This window comes from Macaca mulatta, chromosome 2 (genome assembly GCF_049350105.2).
Source record: "Macaca mulatta isolate MMU2019108-1 chromosome 2, T2T-MMU8v2.0, whole genome shotgun sequence".
Classification (NCBI taxonomy): Eukaryota; Metazoa; Chordata; class Mammalia; order Primates; family Cercopithecidae; genus Macaca; species Macaca mulatta.
In genome coordinates, this window is record NC_133407.1 from 122,234,462 (window position 1) to 122,251,892 (window position 17,431).

At 50.1% G+C, this 17,431-nt stretch overlaps 1 protein-coding gene across 7 annotated transcripts in view; it reads right to left on the bottom strand.

The window, feature by feature from the left end:
- Nucleotides 1-17,431, bottom strand: part of FAM3D (FAM3 metabolism regulating signaling molecule D) — a 33,810-nt gene that overhangs the window by 14,970 nt on the left and 1,409 nt on the right. For 2 of the 7 annotated variants that reach the window (XM_077993261.1, XM_077993262.1), the window contains exons 2-4: nt 7,504-7,554; nt 5,635-5,960; nt 1,711-1,734 (exon numbers count right to left, since the gene is read on the bottom strand). In XM_077993261.1, coding sequence (XP_077849387.1) covers nt 1,711-1,734; nt 5,635-5,791 — 181 coding nt within the window. In that variant the 5' untranslated portion in view covers nt 5,792-5,960; nt 7,504-7,554. Of the gene's footprint in view, nt 1-1,710; nt 1,735-5,634; nt 5,961-7,503; nt 7,555-9,488; nt 9,732-17,431 lie in introns of those variants that run through there. The other 5 variants (XM_077993264.1, XM_015130527.3, XM_015130528.3 and 2 more) reach the window with 4 other exon arrangements.

Consider the following 17,431-nt stretch of genomic DNA (forward strand, 5'->3'; position numbering starts at 1 on the left):
TTCCAGCATTGATTTTCTGACCATCCAGCCTTCACGGTCATGCTGCTGGACGAAGGGAGATGAGGCCAAGGGGGGCTCAACCTCTGGGAGGCAGGAGATTTGCTCTCTGGGTTCTGGCATAGAAGGCCGCTCCCATCAGCTGCCTCAATCCCTGAGACCCCTGGGAACCCTTGTGCTGTTGCTCAGGGCATGGAGCTGGTGTGCTACCAAGAGCACTAGGGCAGGGGTGCATTCAGGAAATAGGCTGCTCTTTCATTAATCTGCTTTGTGGCTTGCCAGAAATTGCTCCCTTTATCTTTGCCAACTGTGAAATCAGGGAGCTGGTTTAGATCAGGGTTGTCAAACAGGTTTCCTCTTAAATGTCAATGTGGACCTCCTGTTAAAGGCTTAATGATAAAGTTCTCAAGTCTGCCTATGGGCTTGGAGGGAAAGAATGCTGGGATCGATTGGAGATGTCTGCTATGGGAACAGACAGGGTGGAAAGCAGCATGTGTGCTTGCCATCTCCCCAGCAGGTGATGTCTAAGCATTTGATAGCAACAAGATGCTGTGACACTCTGTGTTCACTTCAGAATATGACTGAGGAGGCTTCAGGGAGCTAGGGTTAAGGGTGTAGGGTGAATGATTTGTGTTGCTTCATATTGTCTTTGCCTTCTGTAACCTTGCAGTGTACTGGGGCACCCATGTCCTTCTTAGTCAGGTAAAATCCTATTTTAGGAGCCACAGCCCTCTTCAGAGTCACCACCATGTTGAGAAGGAAATGGAGAGGGCCTGGAGGTATTGCCTCTTGCAAAGAGGGGTTGAGGGGGTGGGCTTGGGACTAGATGGTGGAGGGGGTTTGACTCCTGCCTCACCACTTATAGTTATGTGACCTTGGCCAAGAGATTTCACTTCTCAGTGTCTTAGTTTCCTTATCTACAAAAGGGGCTAATTATAGCACCAACATAAGGTTGTATGTAGGATTGCATGAGATGCCTGTGAAGTTCTGAATCCAGTGTCTGGCACATAATAGGCACTCAATCAATGTTACTACTGCCATAATCACAGCTCTCCCTCCCTTCCTTGTCCTGACTCTCTAGCCAAGGCCTCCACTGGAGCATTCTTGCCTCTAGGCCTTTGCAGAGAGGACACCTCCTCCCAGAAGCCTTCCCTGATCCTCCCATTGGAAGGGGGTGCCCCTCCTGGAACCCAGAGCACTTTCTCCACTTCTCTTGGCAGGTCTAACATTTCCACCCCAACAGACAATCAGCACCCCTTCTGTTTGTCTCTGGGGCCCCTGTAGTGCCTGACATGGTCTCTGGCACTTTGCAGCAGGAATCCTGAGCCAAGCCTGGGGTCACTGCAATAGGGTTAAGGAGCTCATCCCTGGCCCTTGGGCTCCCAGCTGTGTGGGGTTGTCGGGGGCAGGAGATGGGCAGGGGCAGGGTGTGGTCCAGACTGCAGCAGGGGAACTGAAGAAGGGGCAGAGTTGAACTGTGTCCCTACAGTCTGAATGGCTGAGAGGAGGCCACCCCTACCACAGGGCTTAGGGACTTTAGAAGGCACCATTGGGTCATGGAAGGAGAGGACCGGGAAGAATCTGGAAGCCCAGGTTTCTTGGGAACCTGCAGGGTTAGTAGCAGGGGCCCTGGGCCTTCTTGCCCTAGGACAAATGGGAGCAGGGGGTGAGTGGATGAGTTTGGGGGAGGTGTGGAGCTGCACAGATACTCACGGATCTCCTTGGTGGATGGTGGTGCTGGAGAGAAGACAGAATCTGGTTAGAGGAAAAGCACTTCGGACCCTCCTGCAGGAGGGAGGTTGGGGGCTAGGGGCTGGGGAGTGGGAAGAAGGGGCTTTAAATTGGCACTATTGAAATGAACTAAAAATCCCTTGCCACTGTCACCCCTTCACACAAATACATACACACACAGCACACATATACACAGATACACATGTGTACACATATGCACACACACATACACATGCACACACATGCATGCAGATATATGTGACACTCATGTATGCATACAGACACAGACATGCACACATATACAGACACACGTGTGCACATACAGACATGTGTACACACACATGCAGACATACATACGCATGTGTGTGCATATACACATGTACAAGACACACACACGACTCTCCCTTGGTTCAAAAGAAGCTGGACTGTTTGAGAGCCACTGGAATTTGTGCCCTAGTTCCTAGTATATGACTGCATGAGACATTTAACCTCCCTGGGCCTCAGTTTCCTTGATGGCACATGAAGATGGCACATGTGATGACAGCCACCCTCAAGGGGCTGTGGAGGGGGCCCAGTGAGATCACTCTGTGAGGGCCGAGCCCAGTGCCTGGCCCCTGGGCCCCAGTGAAGGGTACAGTTGTGCTGCTGTGGGTGTTTGGCCCATATTGGGGTGTCTCTTTCCTGACTGTCCGCACTGCATACTGTCTGCACTCGCTCTAGGGCCCTTGGCCACTTCCTGACATCTTATACCACGTCCTAGTTGTTTTGCTGGTTCTACATCGTATCTCCCACCATGCCAGCAGTGACGTCTGGAGGACAGGACCTCCAGAGGAAGCAGAAATGCTAGGGGAAGAAGCTCTCCTTTTATGGGGGAACCCCCCAACACTTACACACTTTCCATTTGGTTCTCAGGGGCTGTCCATCTGGAAATGTCCCTATCCCTTGCCTCCAAGGCCCCAGGAGTGGCATGAGACCCAAGCTGGGTCAATCATAGTATCACATTCCTCTGGAGACAGAGCCCTTCCCTACTTCCCTATGTTGATATATAGCTGTGTGGGGGAGAGAGAGAGGAGAGAGAGAGAGAGAGAGAGAGAGAGAGAGAGAGAGAGAGAGAGAAAGTGCTTTTTCAGCCAGGTGAGAAGATGAGCATCAGGAGAGAAACCATCATGCCTGCCTTAGAGAGAGAGCTGCCCATGGAATGAGGCCCTAACCTGTTGAGGTCAAGTAGCAACAAGCAGAGCCCAGGGATGTAGAAAGAAGAGAGACCGGCTTTGGGACCTTCATGGGAGACTCCCAGATTCAGCCACACCTGAAGTCACAAGATGCCCGTAATGGACCATCAAGACATGTTTTGTTGAAACCAGTTAGAGCTGAGTTGGTCACTCTCATCTCAAATAACCCTGTCTAACTTTCCAGGCACAGGGGTTCTTATTCTGGTTTCTGTGCCATGATTCTCTTTGGCAGTTTGGAAAAGCCGTGAACTCCCCTCAGAATAAAGTTATTCTCACTTCCCTTGAGACACTTATCACTCTATACTCCAACAGACTGTGTTATTAAATGCATAAAGTAAAATAAATTGGAAACCAATTATATATCAATGTAATATATTTTGCAAAAACAAAAACCAAATTTGTGCTATAGTAATATATGTGCTTCTATATCAGTGCATTAAATAATAAAATGAGGGTATGTGCACCCAGGTTAGGAACCTCTGAAGTAAATGAAAATTACCCCCTTCAGTGCTGAAACACAAATGGTTCTTACTGGCCATCTTTCCCACTGGTTACATTTCCTGCTACTGTAAACATTTCTCGAGACTCTGCATCATGTTAATGCACTTTCACTTTTCTACATGCTGTAATCAAGTCTGTTTCTCTGACTCAGACCATGAGCAGGGCTATGTGTTCCTCATTCAGGGTCTCTGGGGCCGAACACAGAGTTCGAAACCCAGCAGTCACTTGATGATGGTTGGTTGGAGGTGTTGACCTGTCAAACCTCAAGTAGTTGGATACTGAGAGACAAATAATTACTGGGTCTCTTTTCAATTACTACCCCTTTCCCACCTCGGGCTGGGGCTCTCTCCTCTAGAGGACACCCCTGAGCCTCCTACACTGACCTGGGCCCCTCACCTTTGAGGCCATTAATGCAGCCACATCACTGTCTAGTTTGTAAAAACAGCAATCCTGGGGAGGTGGTGGGGACATGGTGGCCACCAAGCATCTATATAAACTTATAAATCATCTCAGCATGGGCTGTGGAACATGCTTGACTAGAAGCAAACAAGGTAAGGGATCACAGACACTCCACTGTGGGGTCATGTTCAAGACTGGTTTACTTGCTGCCTTAGGAAGCTGGGAGAGGCCTGGGTCACTGATGTTTGTGAAGATGTCAGTGTAGGTGGTTCTTGGTCTTCAAACGGGACGAATCCAGAGATACAAATCCCTTCCCTTCACTTCTTCCTTTGATCAGAAAGGATTTGAACCTGGAACACCTGGGTTCCTGTTCTTGTTCTAATATCTCCAAGAGGAACTTGGGTGAGTTTTTAAATCTCCTCAAGCTTCTGTTTTCTCAGAACACACGTGAAACCACATCAAGGATTGTGCTTGAGTCCATTCCACAACCATGCCATAGATCACTCTGTGGGACATTTGTGCAGGTTAAATGAGACTATGCATGTAAAGCAGCTAGCATCCAGCATCCTTCCACTTGTCCATCCATTCATTCATTCACCTGTCCACCCACCCATCATCCACCAACCCACCCACCCACCATCTACCTATGTTGTCATCCACCCATCCATCTACTCACTCATCCCTTCTCCAGCCACTTGTCCATCCATCCACCCTTCCCTCCATCTACCCACTCATCCCTTCTCCCCAACCCATCCATCTGCTTATCTTTCCATCTATCCATCCAGCCATTCACACATGCACCCACCCACTCATCCATTCTCCACCCACCCATTCATTCACCCATCTCCTCATTTGCCCTTTCATCTGTCCATCTACTCATCCCTCCATCTACCCATCCAACCATCTATTTATCTATCCACCCATCCACTCAGCCATTCTTCACTTATCCATCCATTTATCCATCCATCCATCCATCCATCCATCCATCCATCTCTCCATCTACCCATCCATCCATCTACTCATTCTGCCATCTACCCATCCATCCACCCATCCATTTATCCATGCATCCATCCACCCATCCACCTGTTTTTTTTTTTCACTCATCAAATGTTTACTAGGCATCTGCTCTGTGCCAGGCACTTAGAGAGGTGAATGCACACAACATAAAATCCTTGTCTTCAGGAAGCTCACATTCTAGGGTGTGGAGACAGGCAACAAACAACGAAACATAAAAACCATAATGACAGATAATGGTGGTGTTCTGATGGAAAAAGCCTGACATGAGAGAAGCTAAACTAGGAGGAAGGGGTGCAACCTTAGCTGAGACTGGAAAGCAGAGAAGGAGCCAGGCGGGAGGGTGGGTGGCAGGTCGGGGGGATCTGCATGAAGAGATACAGGAAGAGGGAGCAGTAGGTGCAGGTGAAGACACTCAATACATGATTTTCTTTCTTCCCTTCCTCCCACCTCCCTTCCTTCTGTTCTTCCTCCCCCTGTTCTTCTTCCTTTCTTTCCTTCCTTCTTGGGGTCACCTTTTCTAAGTGGTCCTCGATGTGGGCACATGTGTTGCCCAGGGCCTTGCAATGCACCTCTGTTCCCCATGGACTCTACCCTTCCTGGCAGCCTGGGGGTGCCCCCTCTCCCTGCAATGGCTGGGGTCCCAAAGGTGGCACAGCTTGTCATGTCTCCAGGGTCACCTAGGGATGGAGGGAAGAATATGTCTTCATCCTCCAGGCATGGTCTGCAGTTGTTGCCCCCAGCATTGAGCCCCACTCACCCAGCCAGCGTGGCAGACGGATGGTTTTCATGCTGAAGCTCATGTAACTTCGAACAAAGATCCATGTCGTGATTATGGCAAAGATGAGGGCCAGGAGGCGAAGCACACCTGCCGAGCAAGGGGATGCTGCCAGGAGACCACAGAGCCAAGACCACATCGCAAGACCACGTGTGAGTTCTTCCCGAACTGCACAGACCCCATGCTATAGGCTCAGACCACATCCATGCTGGGGACCAGACCATGGGACCATGTGTGAATTTGTCCAGTGGCCAGATGGTGAGATTGTGCTGCCAGGTCATGTGGCAACATTTACCCAAGTGGGTCCCCTAGGAGAGAAAGTTAAAAAGGTTCCTGCCTGGGCTCCACTTAGCCCTCCAGAGAGAGAGAATCTCTAGCAATGAGGCCAGCATTCTGGACCTTTCTATAGCCCCTTAAGGGGAGGCCTGAGAACTGCAGTGGGAGGGCAGGACTCTGGGAGGGGAGCTCTGGAACAGGAGTAAAGAAGGCTGTGGCCAGTGCTCAGGGCAGCCAGCAGTGCCGTGTGACTCTGAGCAGGAGCTCAGCCTCTCTGAGCTGGAGTCCCTCAGGCACAGAGCAGACATGGTAACACCCTTGCCCCTGAGCTTGTTGGCAGGGATATTGTAGTTGTCAAAAATAGGCAGCCTCCAAGTGGCTTGGGGTTGGGGCCGCCCCCCACAGTTTCCATCAATTCTCCCTCAAGGCCTCCACAAATAACTGCACACTGGACTTGCTGTGCAGCTTCCAGACAAGCCACAGCTCCCTGATCCCTGCCTCATGGCCAGATTGCTTTCTGATTCCCCTATGTGATTGGGGAACAACGCCACACATGGGGATGAGCCACCTGCAGTTCCCTTTCTTTACAGGGACCAGAAAGCAGGCTCCATTTCACATCCCTGCTACCTTCTGAATCAGACGCACCCATTCTGCTGTGACCCTCGAGGCGCAGGCCCAGCTGTGGCACCCCTCCCTCTGACCTCCCTGTCGGCATCTCCCCTGCTCCTCAGCCCTGAATTCAGCTCTAGAGCCTTGAACTAGTCTCTGACTACTCAGGCTGGGGAGAAGGCCCGCTGGGTCCTGTGGGGCGGGATGCAGGTCTGTCGGGACGTGGTCTTCAATGGCACAGCATGGCTCTAGGCACGCAGAATTCCTCTTGAGTATCAGCTCATGTTCACACAGAACTCACTTTTGTGCCAGGCACCATGTGAGCAACTTTTGAATACATTATCTCAGTTCATTCTCTGAGTAACCCTGTGTGCTGGATACTATTGATTATTCCCATTTTACTTATGAGGAAACTGAGAGGCGGTCACTTCCCCACTGTCACTTGGCTGGTAAGTGTCAAAAGTGGGGTTTAAACCCAGAGAAGTAAGCTGACTTCAAAACCCCATGCTCCTGACTCCTTACAGCTGTTCTGGAATGTAAACGAGGCAGGTGCATTTCCTGTTTGCTGCCTCAGTTTCCCTCTCTGTACAGAAGGGGTTACAGTATGAAGGTGTGGACTAGAAGGCCTTTGCCTCCCTTGTGCCCAGCCCTGTGGTGTAAAAATTCTAGAATAGCCCTCCTCGAGGTAAATATTTTTGTCTCTAATTTCCAACCAGGCCAAGGGTTTCCAACATGGGCACTCTCAATGATCCTAGCCAGGTGGGGCCTCTGTGCAGAAGTTCCTCCTGCCCTTCAGCCTAGAGACAGGAAGTCACCTCTTCTACTCCTCCAGGCTCCCCTGGATTGCTTTCCTCCTGGAGTTTGGGCCTGACTATTTGAGAACAGATACAGCCAAATCACTGTGAGCCCAGAACGGGTGTACACAGCTGACAGAAAAATGCCTCCAAAACCAATTTCAGAGCCTACCTGACACTCTCATCCTGTCCAGGTGAAGGGTGGCTTGGGGTCAGCTTCCACCTATGAAGAGAAGAAAATCCAGTTGGAAACTGGCATCAGGTCTGCAAGTGACCAGGCCTGAAGATGAGGGACAGGGACTTCTACCTGGGGAGATCATAATTCTTTCAGTTGGGTTCGTCACCACCTGCCATATGAACAAGAGGGCAACTTTCCTCTTTTTCTGTCTGCCTCCACCTCTCCTTCACTCTTGTCCCTGGAATTTTATATTCAATTCGCCATGTTTTTTTGAAGTGCAGAAAATAGAGGAAAGTGTAGTCTGGTAAGCCACTGTCTTTTGTAATATTTGATTTATTCACTTATCCATCTATCTATTTGTTCATCCATCTGTTCGCCCATCCATCCGACAATCCATCAGTTGATTTATCCATCCATCCATCCATCCATCCATTCATCCATCTACCCATCCTCTATCCATTCATTTTTCCATCCATCTATCTATCCTCTATCTACCTGTCCATCTATCCTTTTATCCATCTGTTTGGCCCTCCTTCCTCTCCTTCCTTCCTACCAGCCAGCCAGCGAGGCTGAGCTAGCTAGCTGCAGTGAAACCATCAGGGAGCAGAAGCCCAAGCGATCTTTGTTTATCGTACCAAAATAAACAGTAATCACAACTCACATATTACAGGTGACTTTGTGCCAGGTGCCATCTATGCATTATCTCTTTAATCCTCACAGCCCCCATGTTAGGAATGAGTAAGCAAGACTCACCGTGGCTAAGCCCAGGGTTATTCGGCTTGCAAGGGTGACAGCCAGAATTTGGATGCAGGTTTCCAGCTGCTGAACACTCCTGACACCCCCTTCCTCCGCCCTACTGGGGTCTCACTGCCAAGAATTCTTATCTCAGAGGAGGGTTGAAACCAATGTTTCCTCCCTTATTCAGTTCTGAGCACACAGGGTCATCCTTCTCTCCACCTCCCCCTGTGTCACCCTCCAGGTGCTGAGCAGTTACCAGTGATTTGCAGCTTTGAAACCCCCAGGAGGTCTGTGGAGACTTAGAGGACATTAGGTCTTTGGTCCCAGACTTCCCACACCAGCTCCAAGGCAGCAGGTAACCTTCTCTGACTGTGATGACCTCTCCCACAGCTCTTCCTGCCCCTCCCACCCCAGAATCTTTATCCTAAAAATCCATCTCAACAGACATGGTCTCCAAAGTTCAACTGCCAAAGGCTGAGACCTGAGACAGGAGACTGGGCTCACGCCTGGCACAGCCCCCAACACCCTCTTCAACCTTGGGCAAGTCTATTTGCCTCCTTGGCCCTCCTGTATGTACACTGAGAGGTGCTCTGTCTGGACCAGTCGTTAATGTTTAAGCAACAATAACAACAACAGCAACTACAAAACCACACCTCCTCTTGTGAATTGAAAAGTCCTCCCACCGCCCTGATCCTACTCCTCTAGGGCCTTCCAGGTTAGAAAACCGGGCTGTCACTTGGCTCTACCCACAGACAAATTGTGGAACTTTAACTTCCTGAAATTCAGATCACCAGCTTTTTTTTTTTTTCCAGATAAAAAATATATTATGATCATGACTGTGCTTCGGATGTGACCTACAGTCCAAGAACCTAGGTTCCTGGATGAGACTCAAAAGACATTTGGGAGGAACCCCATGTTAGATAAGCCAGGAGAGTCGGTGGCTGGACAGGATGGAAGGACAGGGACAGGGTCGGACAGATGGGGTTGGATGGACAGACAGACATGAATATTCACAGAGGGTGTGCAGAGACATTCCAGTCTGGGACAGGGGTGAAGGGGGAGAGGGAGAGAAGGGGGAGTGGGGAAGAGAGAGAGAGAGAGAGAGAGAGAGAGAGAGAGAGAGAGAATGAGAAGAGGGAGACAGAACAAGTACTTTTAATATGCGCACACAGATTCAGAGAGAAACACTCAGAGACTGACGAGAGAGAGAGGGACAGAAACAGAGGGTAGGGGACACACACCTGGGCAGAGGGCTAGCCTCTTGCTGTCTTGTCCATGCTGAGCAGGAAATCTGGCTTCAGGGCAGTGGGGTGGAGAGGGCCGGGGGCCAGTCCCTGTTGGGCTGTGAGAGCTCCCAAGCCTGCTCTTCCTCTGGGCTGAGTTGCCCACCCAGCACCTGCAGGGCTACCTGGTGTCCTGAGTTTCTAGCCTGCTCACCCTGGCAGCCCGTGAGAGCTCTGGAGCTGGGGCCCAGGACTGGCCTGCTGGGGTGGGGAGGGAGAAAGAGCAGGTACGTAGGTACAGGAACAGGTACGCGGGGTGGAGCAAGAATCCCTCTGTAGCCACCCAAACCCAAAAGAGTGTGTTTTCTCCTTCTTCCTGTTGGAGATTGTCCCAACCTGTTATTCAGGTTACAAAGTTGCCCAGCAAAGGAACGAGGAGAAAAGTTCTAGTGGCCTGGATGCTTACCTAGCCAGCCTAGCATGGCTAAGTCGGCTTCGGGGTGGTGTGTGTGCAAGTGGCAGTGGAAGGTGAGGGGGCAGGGCTGGGGACAAGGTGGGGTTGGTGAAGGCATGAATCACTGCGAGCCACCCCATTCCTGCCGTTGTCCATCCTCACTGTCCTTGGACATCTCCCTCTGTCCTGCCCTTCGCCATGGCTCCCTTCTCATTTCTGGCTGCAGGTCAGCCGTGCGTGTAAGCCCCAAGCTTCTCTTTTCAATGGCAGGCCTAGGCTGCGGGGCGTTGAGGAAGTGCTGGATGAATATTTGGAAACTGAATGAATTGAATTCTTGCATCGTCCTGGAAGGTTAGAATGATTAAACCACCAGGTAGAGAAGGAAGCTGAAGTTCAGAAAGGGCAAGTCACTTGTTTAAGGCCACACAGTCAGTTGTAGGGCTCATTTCTAAAGCATTCTCTGAGCATCCCTGGGAAGACGGGGAAATATGGCTGTGAGCAAGACAAGTTCTGGAGCAGCCCCAGGCCTTTGCACTTCCGAGTCCCTCTGTCTGAACACCGTTCTCCTATTTCTTTGTCTGGAATACTCCTACTCATCTTTCAGGTCTCAGTGGAGAAATCACTTCAGGGAAGCCTTCCCTGACCCTCTGAGTCAAGGTTCAACACCTACCTGTGGTCCTGGATGGGAGCACATCCATTATGGCAGCCCGCCCTGTCATAAGCGTCTGGCCAATCAGAGCTTCGCAATTTCCCTGTGATTGGTTCAGGAGTGAGTATGTGATCCAAGCAAGGCCAACCAGACTTTGCCTTGCGATTGATGTATGGGAAACTGGGGAGAGAGAGGCTCTCTTCTCCCTGGAGATGCTAAGCTAGATGCAATAAGTCTGGGGCTGCTGAGGTCCCATCCTCAACCTCTATGGTGCATCCCTCCTGTGGTAGACGTGTCCTGCCAGCAGATGCACATACAGGGGCAGAGCAGCTGGGGCAGTACATGTGATCTCAGTCTTAAAAGAATCAGGCAGTGAAAGTCTGTGATATTGGGAAAAGAGGACGAATTTTTGGATCAGACAGACCTGGGTTTGCCACTTACTAGTTGTTGTGTTTTTCCCCACATCTCTCCAGGCTTTGATTTCTTTCCTTTGTGGAAAGAAGGTGACGCTATCTTCCTGTCCTGGAAGGGGTGTTGGGCAGTGAGGACACCTGTCTGGAAGGGGTTCGCCAGCCTGGCAGGGTCCACTTGTCTCTTCCCTGTTGATAGGCCCCATTCACTCTGCTGCCTCTCGCCAGTGCACCTCCAGGACACGATTCCTATACGGATGTTTGTTCTTTCTGCAGACCCAAAATGCCATCACAGCATCTTTCTGCCTGCCGGTCTGTGACATTTCTTAAAGGCCCTACAGGAGCTGGGATGTCAGCCTTCCTGCTGCCTGTGGCCTTCTGTACACAGGGCCTTTCATCTCAACCATGACCTGTCCCAGAGCCATGATGAATAGAGAAAGAGATGCCGTCTCTCCAGGATGAGAGCATGGAGCAGTGCACCCTGGTGGAGAAATAAGTGGCTATTTTCCCTGTTTAAATCCTGGCTCCTGGCCCTTCCCTGGCATTCTGTGAATCTCCATGAAGGCACCTTGTTAGCCTTCACAGTCAGCCCTGATTTTCAGGCCAGCTTCCCCTCCAGGGAGTGGCTCTCAAAGGCCTTCTTCATCCGCGGCCAGATGCTAGCACCAAGGCACACAGTAGGTATGCAGTAAATGTTGTTGGAAGGAAGGAAGTGGGTTACCATTTGGGAAAGGAAACTGGGAGGTAAAAAGCTAGGAGCTGCTCCCTCCGTCTAAATGACTTCTTTTTTTTTTTTCTCACCTCATTCCTAACATTTTTCTCCGAAGTAGAAGTCTGCCCAGAAGACATGCTGAGACTCTAGAACCTGACTAGTCTCTTCTGGAAATTCAAGTCCGGTTATTTTTCTCATTATCCTGGGAAATTCTGCAGACAGAGTGTGGTCACTAGCGGCAGAGAGGTTCTATCAGTTCTTCCTCTTCAGGCTTCTTTCTGCTCCGCTTGCCTCTACCAGCAATGCTGTTTGAGCAAGGATTCATTGCAGGGGGTGAATTCTGTGTGCATGAGTGTGGAAGACAGAAACTCTACAGAGACTGACAGTGACAGGCCTGAGGGAGACAGACTCCAGAAGAAAGAGACAAGACTGAGGTAGAGAGACAAGCAGAATGAAAAAGAAACAGAGACACTCAGAGACTGGAAGTGACTGGCATATCAACAGACACACAGGCGCACATGTAGGCATGCGTGCACGTGAGTCAGAGCACTGCCATGGGTCCTGCCCTGAACCAGGGGGTGTGCAACCCTGCCCAGCCCCAGTTGTCCCTTGCTGTGAGTCTCCCATCATCCCCAAAAGCCATCCTGAACACCCGCAATTGTGGCCCAGGCCTGTGTGAAGTAATCAAAGTAACCAGAGGCCCCCATTCATGCTCTAAATGGTCCTTCTTATAAACACCCAATATTTATGGACATTTATTGATCATGTCACCAATACAGAGGGGGAGATAAACAGTGAATAAATCCATAAACAATAAGACTGGTGGTTTGAACAATTTGTTCCAGTGACATTTATTTTGGAAGGAAATAAGCCCATTATTCCCTGTTTTAATTTTATTTATTGGTGTTAATGGTTTTCTCCAGCTGTGGCCAAAGGTAGAATTATTGGGCCAGTCAGAGCTTAATGGCAGGAAATGCAAGAAGATACGAAAAGGTGCAGGATTCTGAGGGTTTTTACTCCTCAAGTTCCTGGGGGGTGCTTCCCAGAATAAGACAACAAATGCCACATGCCAGATACTATCCTGAGACTCTGACTTATTTTAACTAATTTAATCTTACAACAGCTCAATGAAGAAGTAAGGGAAACTGAGGCACAGGGGTCAAGTCATATAGCTGGTGAGAGTTAAAGATAGAAAAGATCCCAGAAATAAACCCAGGTGATGTGTGTCAGGAGACCACATTCTTAACCACTTTGCCCAACTCAAGCACAAGTTGTAAAGGACCAGATAGCAAATATTTTGGGCTTGGCAGGCCATATGTTCTTTTACAACTACTCAGCTCTGCCTTTGTAGGAGGAAAGCAGCCACAGACAATATATAAATGAATAAATGTAACTGTGTTCCAATAAAACTTTGTTTATAAAAACATGTGGCTGGCTGCATTTGACCTGTGGGCTGTTGTTTGCCCACCTCTGCCCTAGGTGTGGCCTCTTTTAGCTCCAGGTGGACTAGGCTTCAGGTGTTCCTTTTGCTGAGCTTCGGCTTGCCTGGCTTTGGCTCAGCTAAGGTGAGGGAGAAAGGAGGCTCCCATGGGATAAGAGTGAGTTTCTAAGATTCTGTTCTTGCACCCCCATGTCTTTCACCAGCCAGTACCCTCCTCAGGGGGTGGCTCCATGAGCTCTGCTCACTTGGCAGGGGTCAGCCACCTCTCCCCTCTCCCCTCTCCTCAGATAGGTTTTAGGGAGACTTTCCTCCCATTCACCAGACAGATCATCCTCTGAAGGTGCCACGCTCAGTACCTGGTCCCCAGGTCACCCTCAGTAAGTGGCATCTCCAGCCATATTTGCACCCTTCCACTTTGCAGAGGCCTCGTGTGGCCTGGGAATTGGGAGTCTGTATAACATGGTGGTTAAGAGTGGGGGCTTTGGTGCCCATCTGGGCCCTGCCATGGGAGTGTGGACACAGTCCTCTCCCGGCCTCAGCTTCCTTTCACATGGCCATCATGATCTCTAATTTAGTGAAGATTAAAGGCAAGAATGCACCCAAAACCCAGCCCCTGGCACAGAGGAAGTGCTCTGCAAGTAACAGTTGTTAGTCAAGCAGGCCTTCTTGCCCTCTCCCTTGGAGATGCTCCTCGAACCCTCCATCCCCCTTCTCAAGGAGACAGAAATAGGCTGAAGAAGAGGGTGTGCTCCACATGGAAAATGGGTTCCTCCAGATCCCAGCAGAGCAGCTAGAGAGAGAGGAAGCCATCTGGACAGACACACAGCCCTTTCCCTTCCCTCCAGTGTCTGAGGGGATGGGGGAAATCTCAGGATACTGGACATCTTCAGGTCCATTAACCCCAGAGGCCAGTTTGTGCCCCAGAATTTCTCTTTGCTGAAAGCTGGATGTGCATCTCCAGAGAGAACTAACTGGATCAAGGTGGGGCTGCGTGGAGTATCTGGGTTCACCCTCTGGCCCTGAAGGCCTGCTGCTGGCCTATCGGAATCACTTCAGCAGGTCAAGCATGAAGCATGAAGAGATTCACCTCCCGCCCACTGGGTAATTCATTCATTTCCGTCTGAGACAGCTGGGTCTTGACCTCTTTAATTAGCCAACATGGCTGCCTCCACAACGAAGTCAACAGTGGCTTGGGAAGCCATTAGGAGATAAGTCTTGCCTGGGAAGGCACGGGATCAGGAGATCTCACTGAAGAAGCAATAATCTTAATAACAATCACAATAATAATTCTAATAATAATTATTAGTATTCTGCCAATATTAAGTCCTGTGTCTTTTCATTTAAATCTCCCAACAATCTTACTGGCAGATTCTTTTTCTTAACTGCATTTACCAGTGAGGAAAGAGCTTTAGAAAGAGTAAGTGCCTGGTCCAGAGTCACATAGGTAGAATGAGTTATGTGTTACTGCCATCTGTGACTTGGCTAACAGTAGTTTAATAAAGTAGGGGCAGTTGGAGTCGGGGTGGACATCTGTTTCCCCTTCTTCTGCTGACCACCCTAATTTTCCTTTGGGAATCAACTCCTCCCTCTCAGGCAGTTACTCCCTTCTCTGACTCCAGGAGTGATTCTGTGGTCCTGGCCTAGCAGATGAGTGTGATCTATTTCTGGGTTTCAGAGATGAGGTCAGACATGGGCAGGTGGCCCAAGCCAAGAAGACCAGAGCCTTCCTAGAACTTTTTGTTCGTTTGTTTTTGAAATGGAATCTCACTCTGTTGCCCAGGTTGGAGTGCAGTGGCAACCTCAGCTCACTGCAACCTCTGCCTCCCAGGTTCAAGCGATTCTCCTGCCTCAGCCTCCACAGTAGCTGGGACTACAGGCATCTGCCCCCATGCCCAGCTAATTATTGTATTTTTTGTAGAGACAAGGTTTCACCATGTTGACCAGGCTGGTCTCAAACTCTTGACCTCAAGTAATCCACCTGCCTCAGCCTCCTGAAGTGCTGGGATTACAGGCGTGGGCCACCATGCCTCGTCTCCTCCTAGCACTTTTGAAGGACTTTCCAGGACAGTGGAGCTGCCTTTCTGCTGGAGAGGCTAAGTTGGGATGACTCCGAACTGGAGATGTTATATATGTCTTTGCCACCACATGAGTACAGGCTGTCTGAGCATAGAACAACATGGAGAAAAGGCTCCCAGACATAGACACAGAGTGCTGGGCGTGTCATTTTAGCCCCCAGGTCTGCCTTCTTGAAGTCAGAATTATCTCTGGACTTCCCTGTTGTGTGTGTCAATACATGTCCTTCATTTGTTGGGCTGGTTTGAGTTGGTTTCTGTCACTTGCACCTAGGAGATTCCTACCCGATGCATGATTTTCCCATTTCAAACTACAGTTACATCTGCAAGAAAGACTTGGATTACATTCCCACCCTACTCCTTCCCTCCTGAGGTTTGAACACTTCAGTCCTCATGGGACCTACAGAATCAGGCCAACTCTTGGCTTTTTCTCTGTGTCTTCAGCAACAGCCTCCTTCCTAATGGCTTCCATACCAGAAGCCACACTGCTCCTGACATTTTCACCAGAATATTCCTCCAACACAGAACCAGTTGTACCTGCAGAAAGGTCCAAGGTCTTGGCTTCGTGCCTGGCTCCTAGTCTCTCCCTGGCCCTGCTGGGTGATTCCCAGCTCCCAGCTCCGTGCCTCTGCTCATAGGGCTTTCTCCACCAGGGCTGCCCTCACCTCTCCTCGCCAGAGGAATCCCATACTTTGTGGAATGTGACCTCCTTTGTGAGGTCCCCCTTCTGCGGCCTGTGCAGGCCTGGATCACTGTCTCTGTGATGTGTGTGTGTGTGTGGGAAGGAGAGAAGAGTGTGGTGGCCAAATGCCTGGATCCTGGAGCTGGACTGCCTGGCCATAAAGCTTCTCTCTACCGTTCATAGCCTTGCCGCCTTGGGCAGGTTACCTCACCTCCTTAGGCCTCAGTAGTTCATCTGCAAAATGGGGATGATAAGACCTCCCATGCAAAGATACTGTATTTAAACCAGCTAATCCATGTACAGTACTCGGCACCATTCTATAGACACAATCAACCCTCCATATGCATTGTCCATTATGGGGACTGCTGTTTGTACTGATTACATAGAACTTGTTCACATCTCTTGTACAGTGCAGTCCCTGACTCCCTTTACTCTCAATCATTGATGTGACTAATTTATCTGATAGGCTGTGAACTTTCTGAGATAGTGTCTGATCATTTCTGAATGTCCAGTTCCATGCAGACTGCCTGGTGCATGGGAGATTCACAGCTTGGACAACAGCACTGTCCTATATTGTGCACCTACTACGTGGCAAGCATCATGGTAGGTGCTTTACACACATTGTCTTTTTCAAAATGCACATTGTCAAATCCCAAGGAATTTTCTACAGTCCTCATTCTTTTGAGATAAGGAAGGTTCAGACAAGCCCATAAGATAGGCAACTTGCCTAAGGTCACCTGGCTGGGAAAAGGGCAGAACTGGGATTCAAATGCCAAAGGCAGGGTTGCTCTCCCCACAACCTCAAAGACAAATGTCTTTGTCTCCCCAGGCCCCTCCTTGGGGAAGCAAACCTCTGAGCCTCCAGAAGCAAGGGATTGGCACCAACTCTAGGAAATGTCTGCTCCTCTCCAGGGTACCTGCCCTCTGGGACTGCAGGCTGGGTGGGGGCTGCCAGTTCCCCAGACAGGCTTGTGGGCTGCCCACCTGAAGTCTCACCAGGCCTGCCAGTAGTAGACAGGTAGGTCTCCTCCAAGGAGGAGCAACTGCCCCAGCACCAGGAAATGTTGGCAAATGATGACTTTGAACATCCCCCACCCCAGGGAAGTGCCAATGAGGAAGTTAGGCCCCTGGGTTCTGGAGGCTTCAACATTCCTATGGGAAGCAGCAGGGTCTGTGTGTAAAGATGGAGTTGAGCTCAGGAAGATGTATGCACATGATGACCATAATACAGAAGCCCCTAAACCCTCAACCCTAAACCCAAGGACAGACAGGTAGATGCGCAGATTTGGGCAGATGCTGAGCAATGGCAAACTCCTCCCTAGCCCGTGCAGACCTGGGCGCGACCACCTCACTGACCTCACCTCCCACCACCAGCTACTACCCCTCTCCTGCCTGAGCCACTCTGCCCTCCTCTTTCTTTCCTCCTATTCCCCCTTCTCAGAGATTCTCCACTGACCCAATCTTTTCCTCCCCTACCCTTCACTCCTGAAGGACCTGGCATTCTCTTGGGAGAAGTCTGCCCTGACTCCCAGGCTATCTCC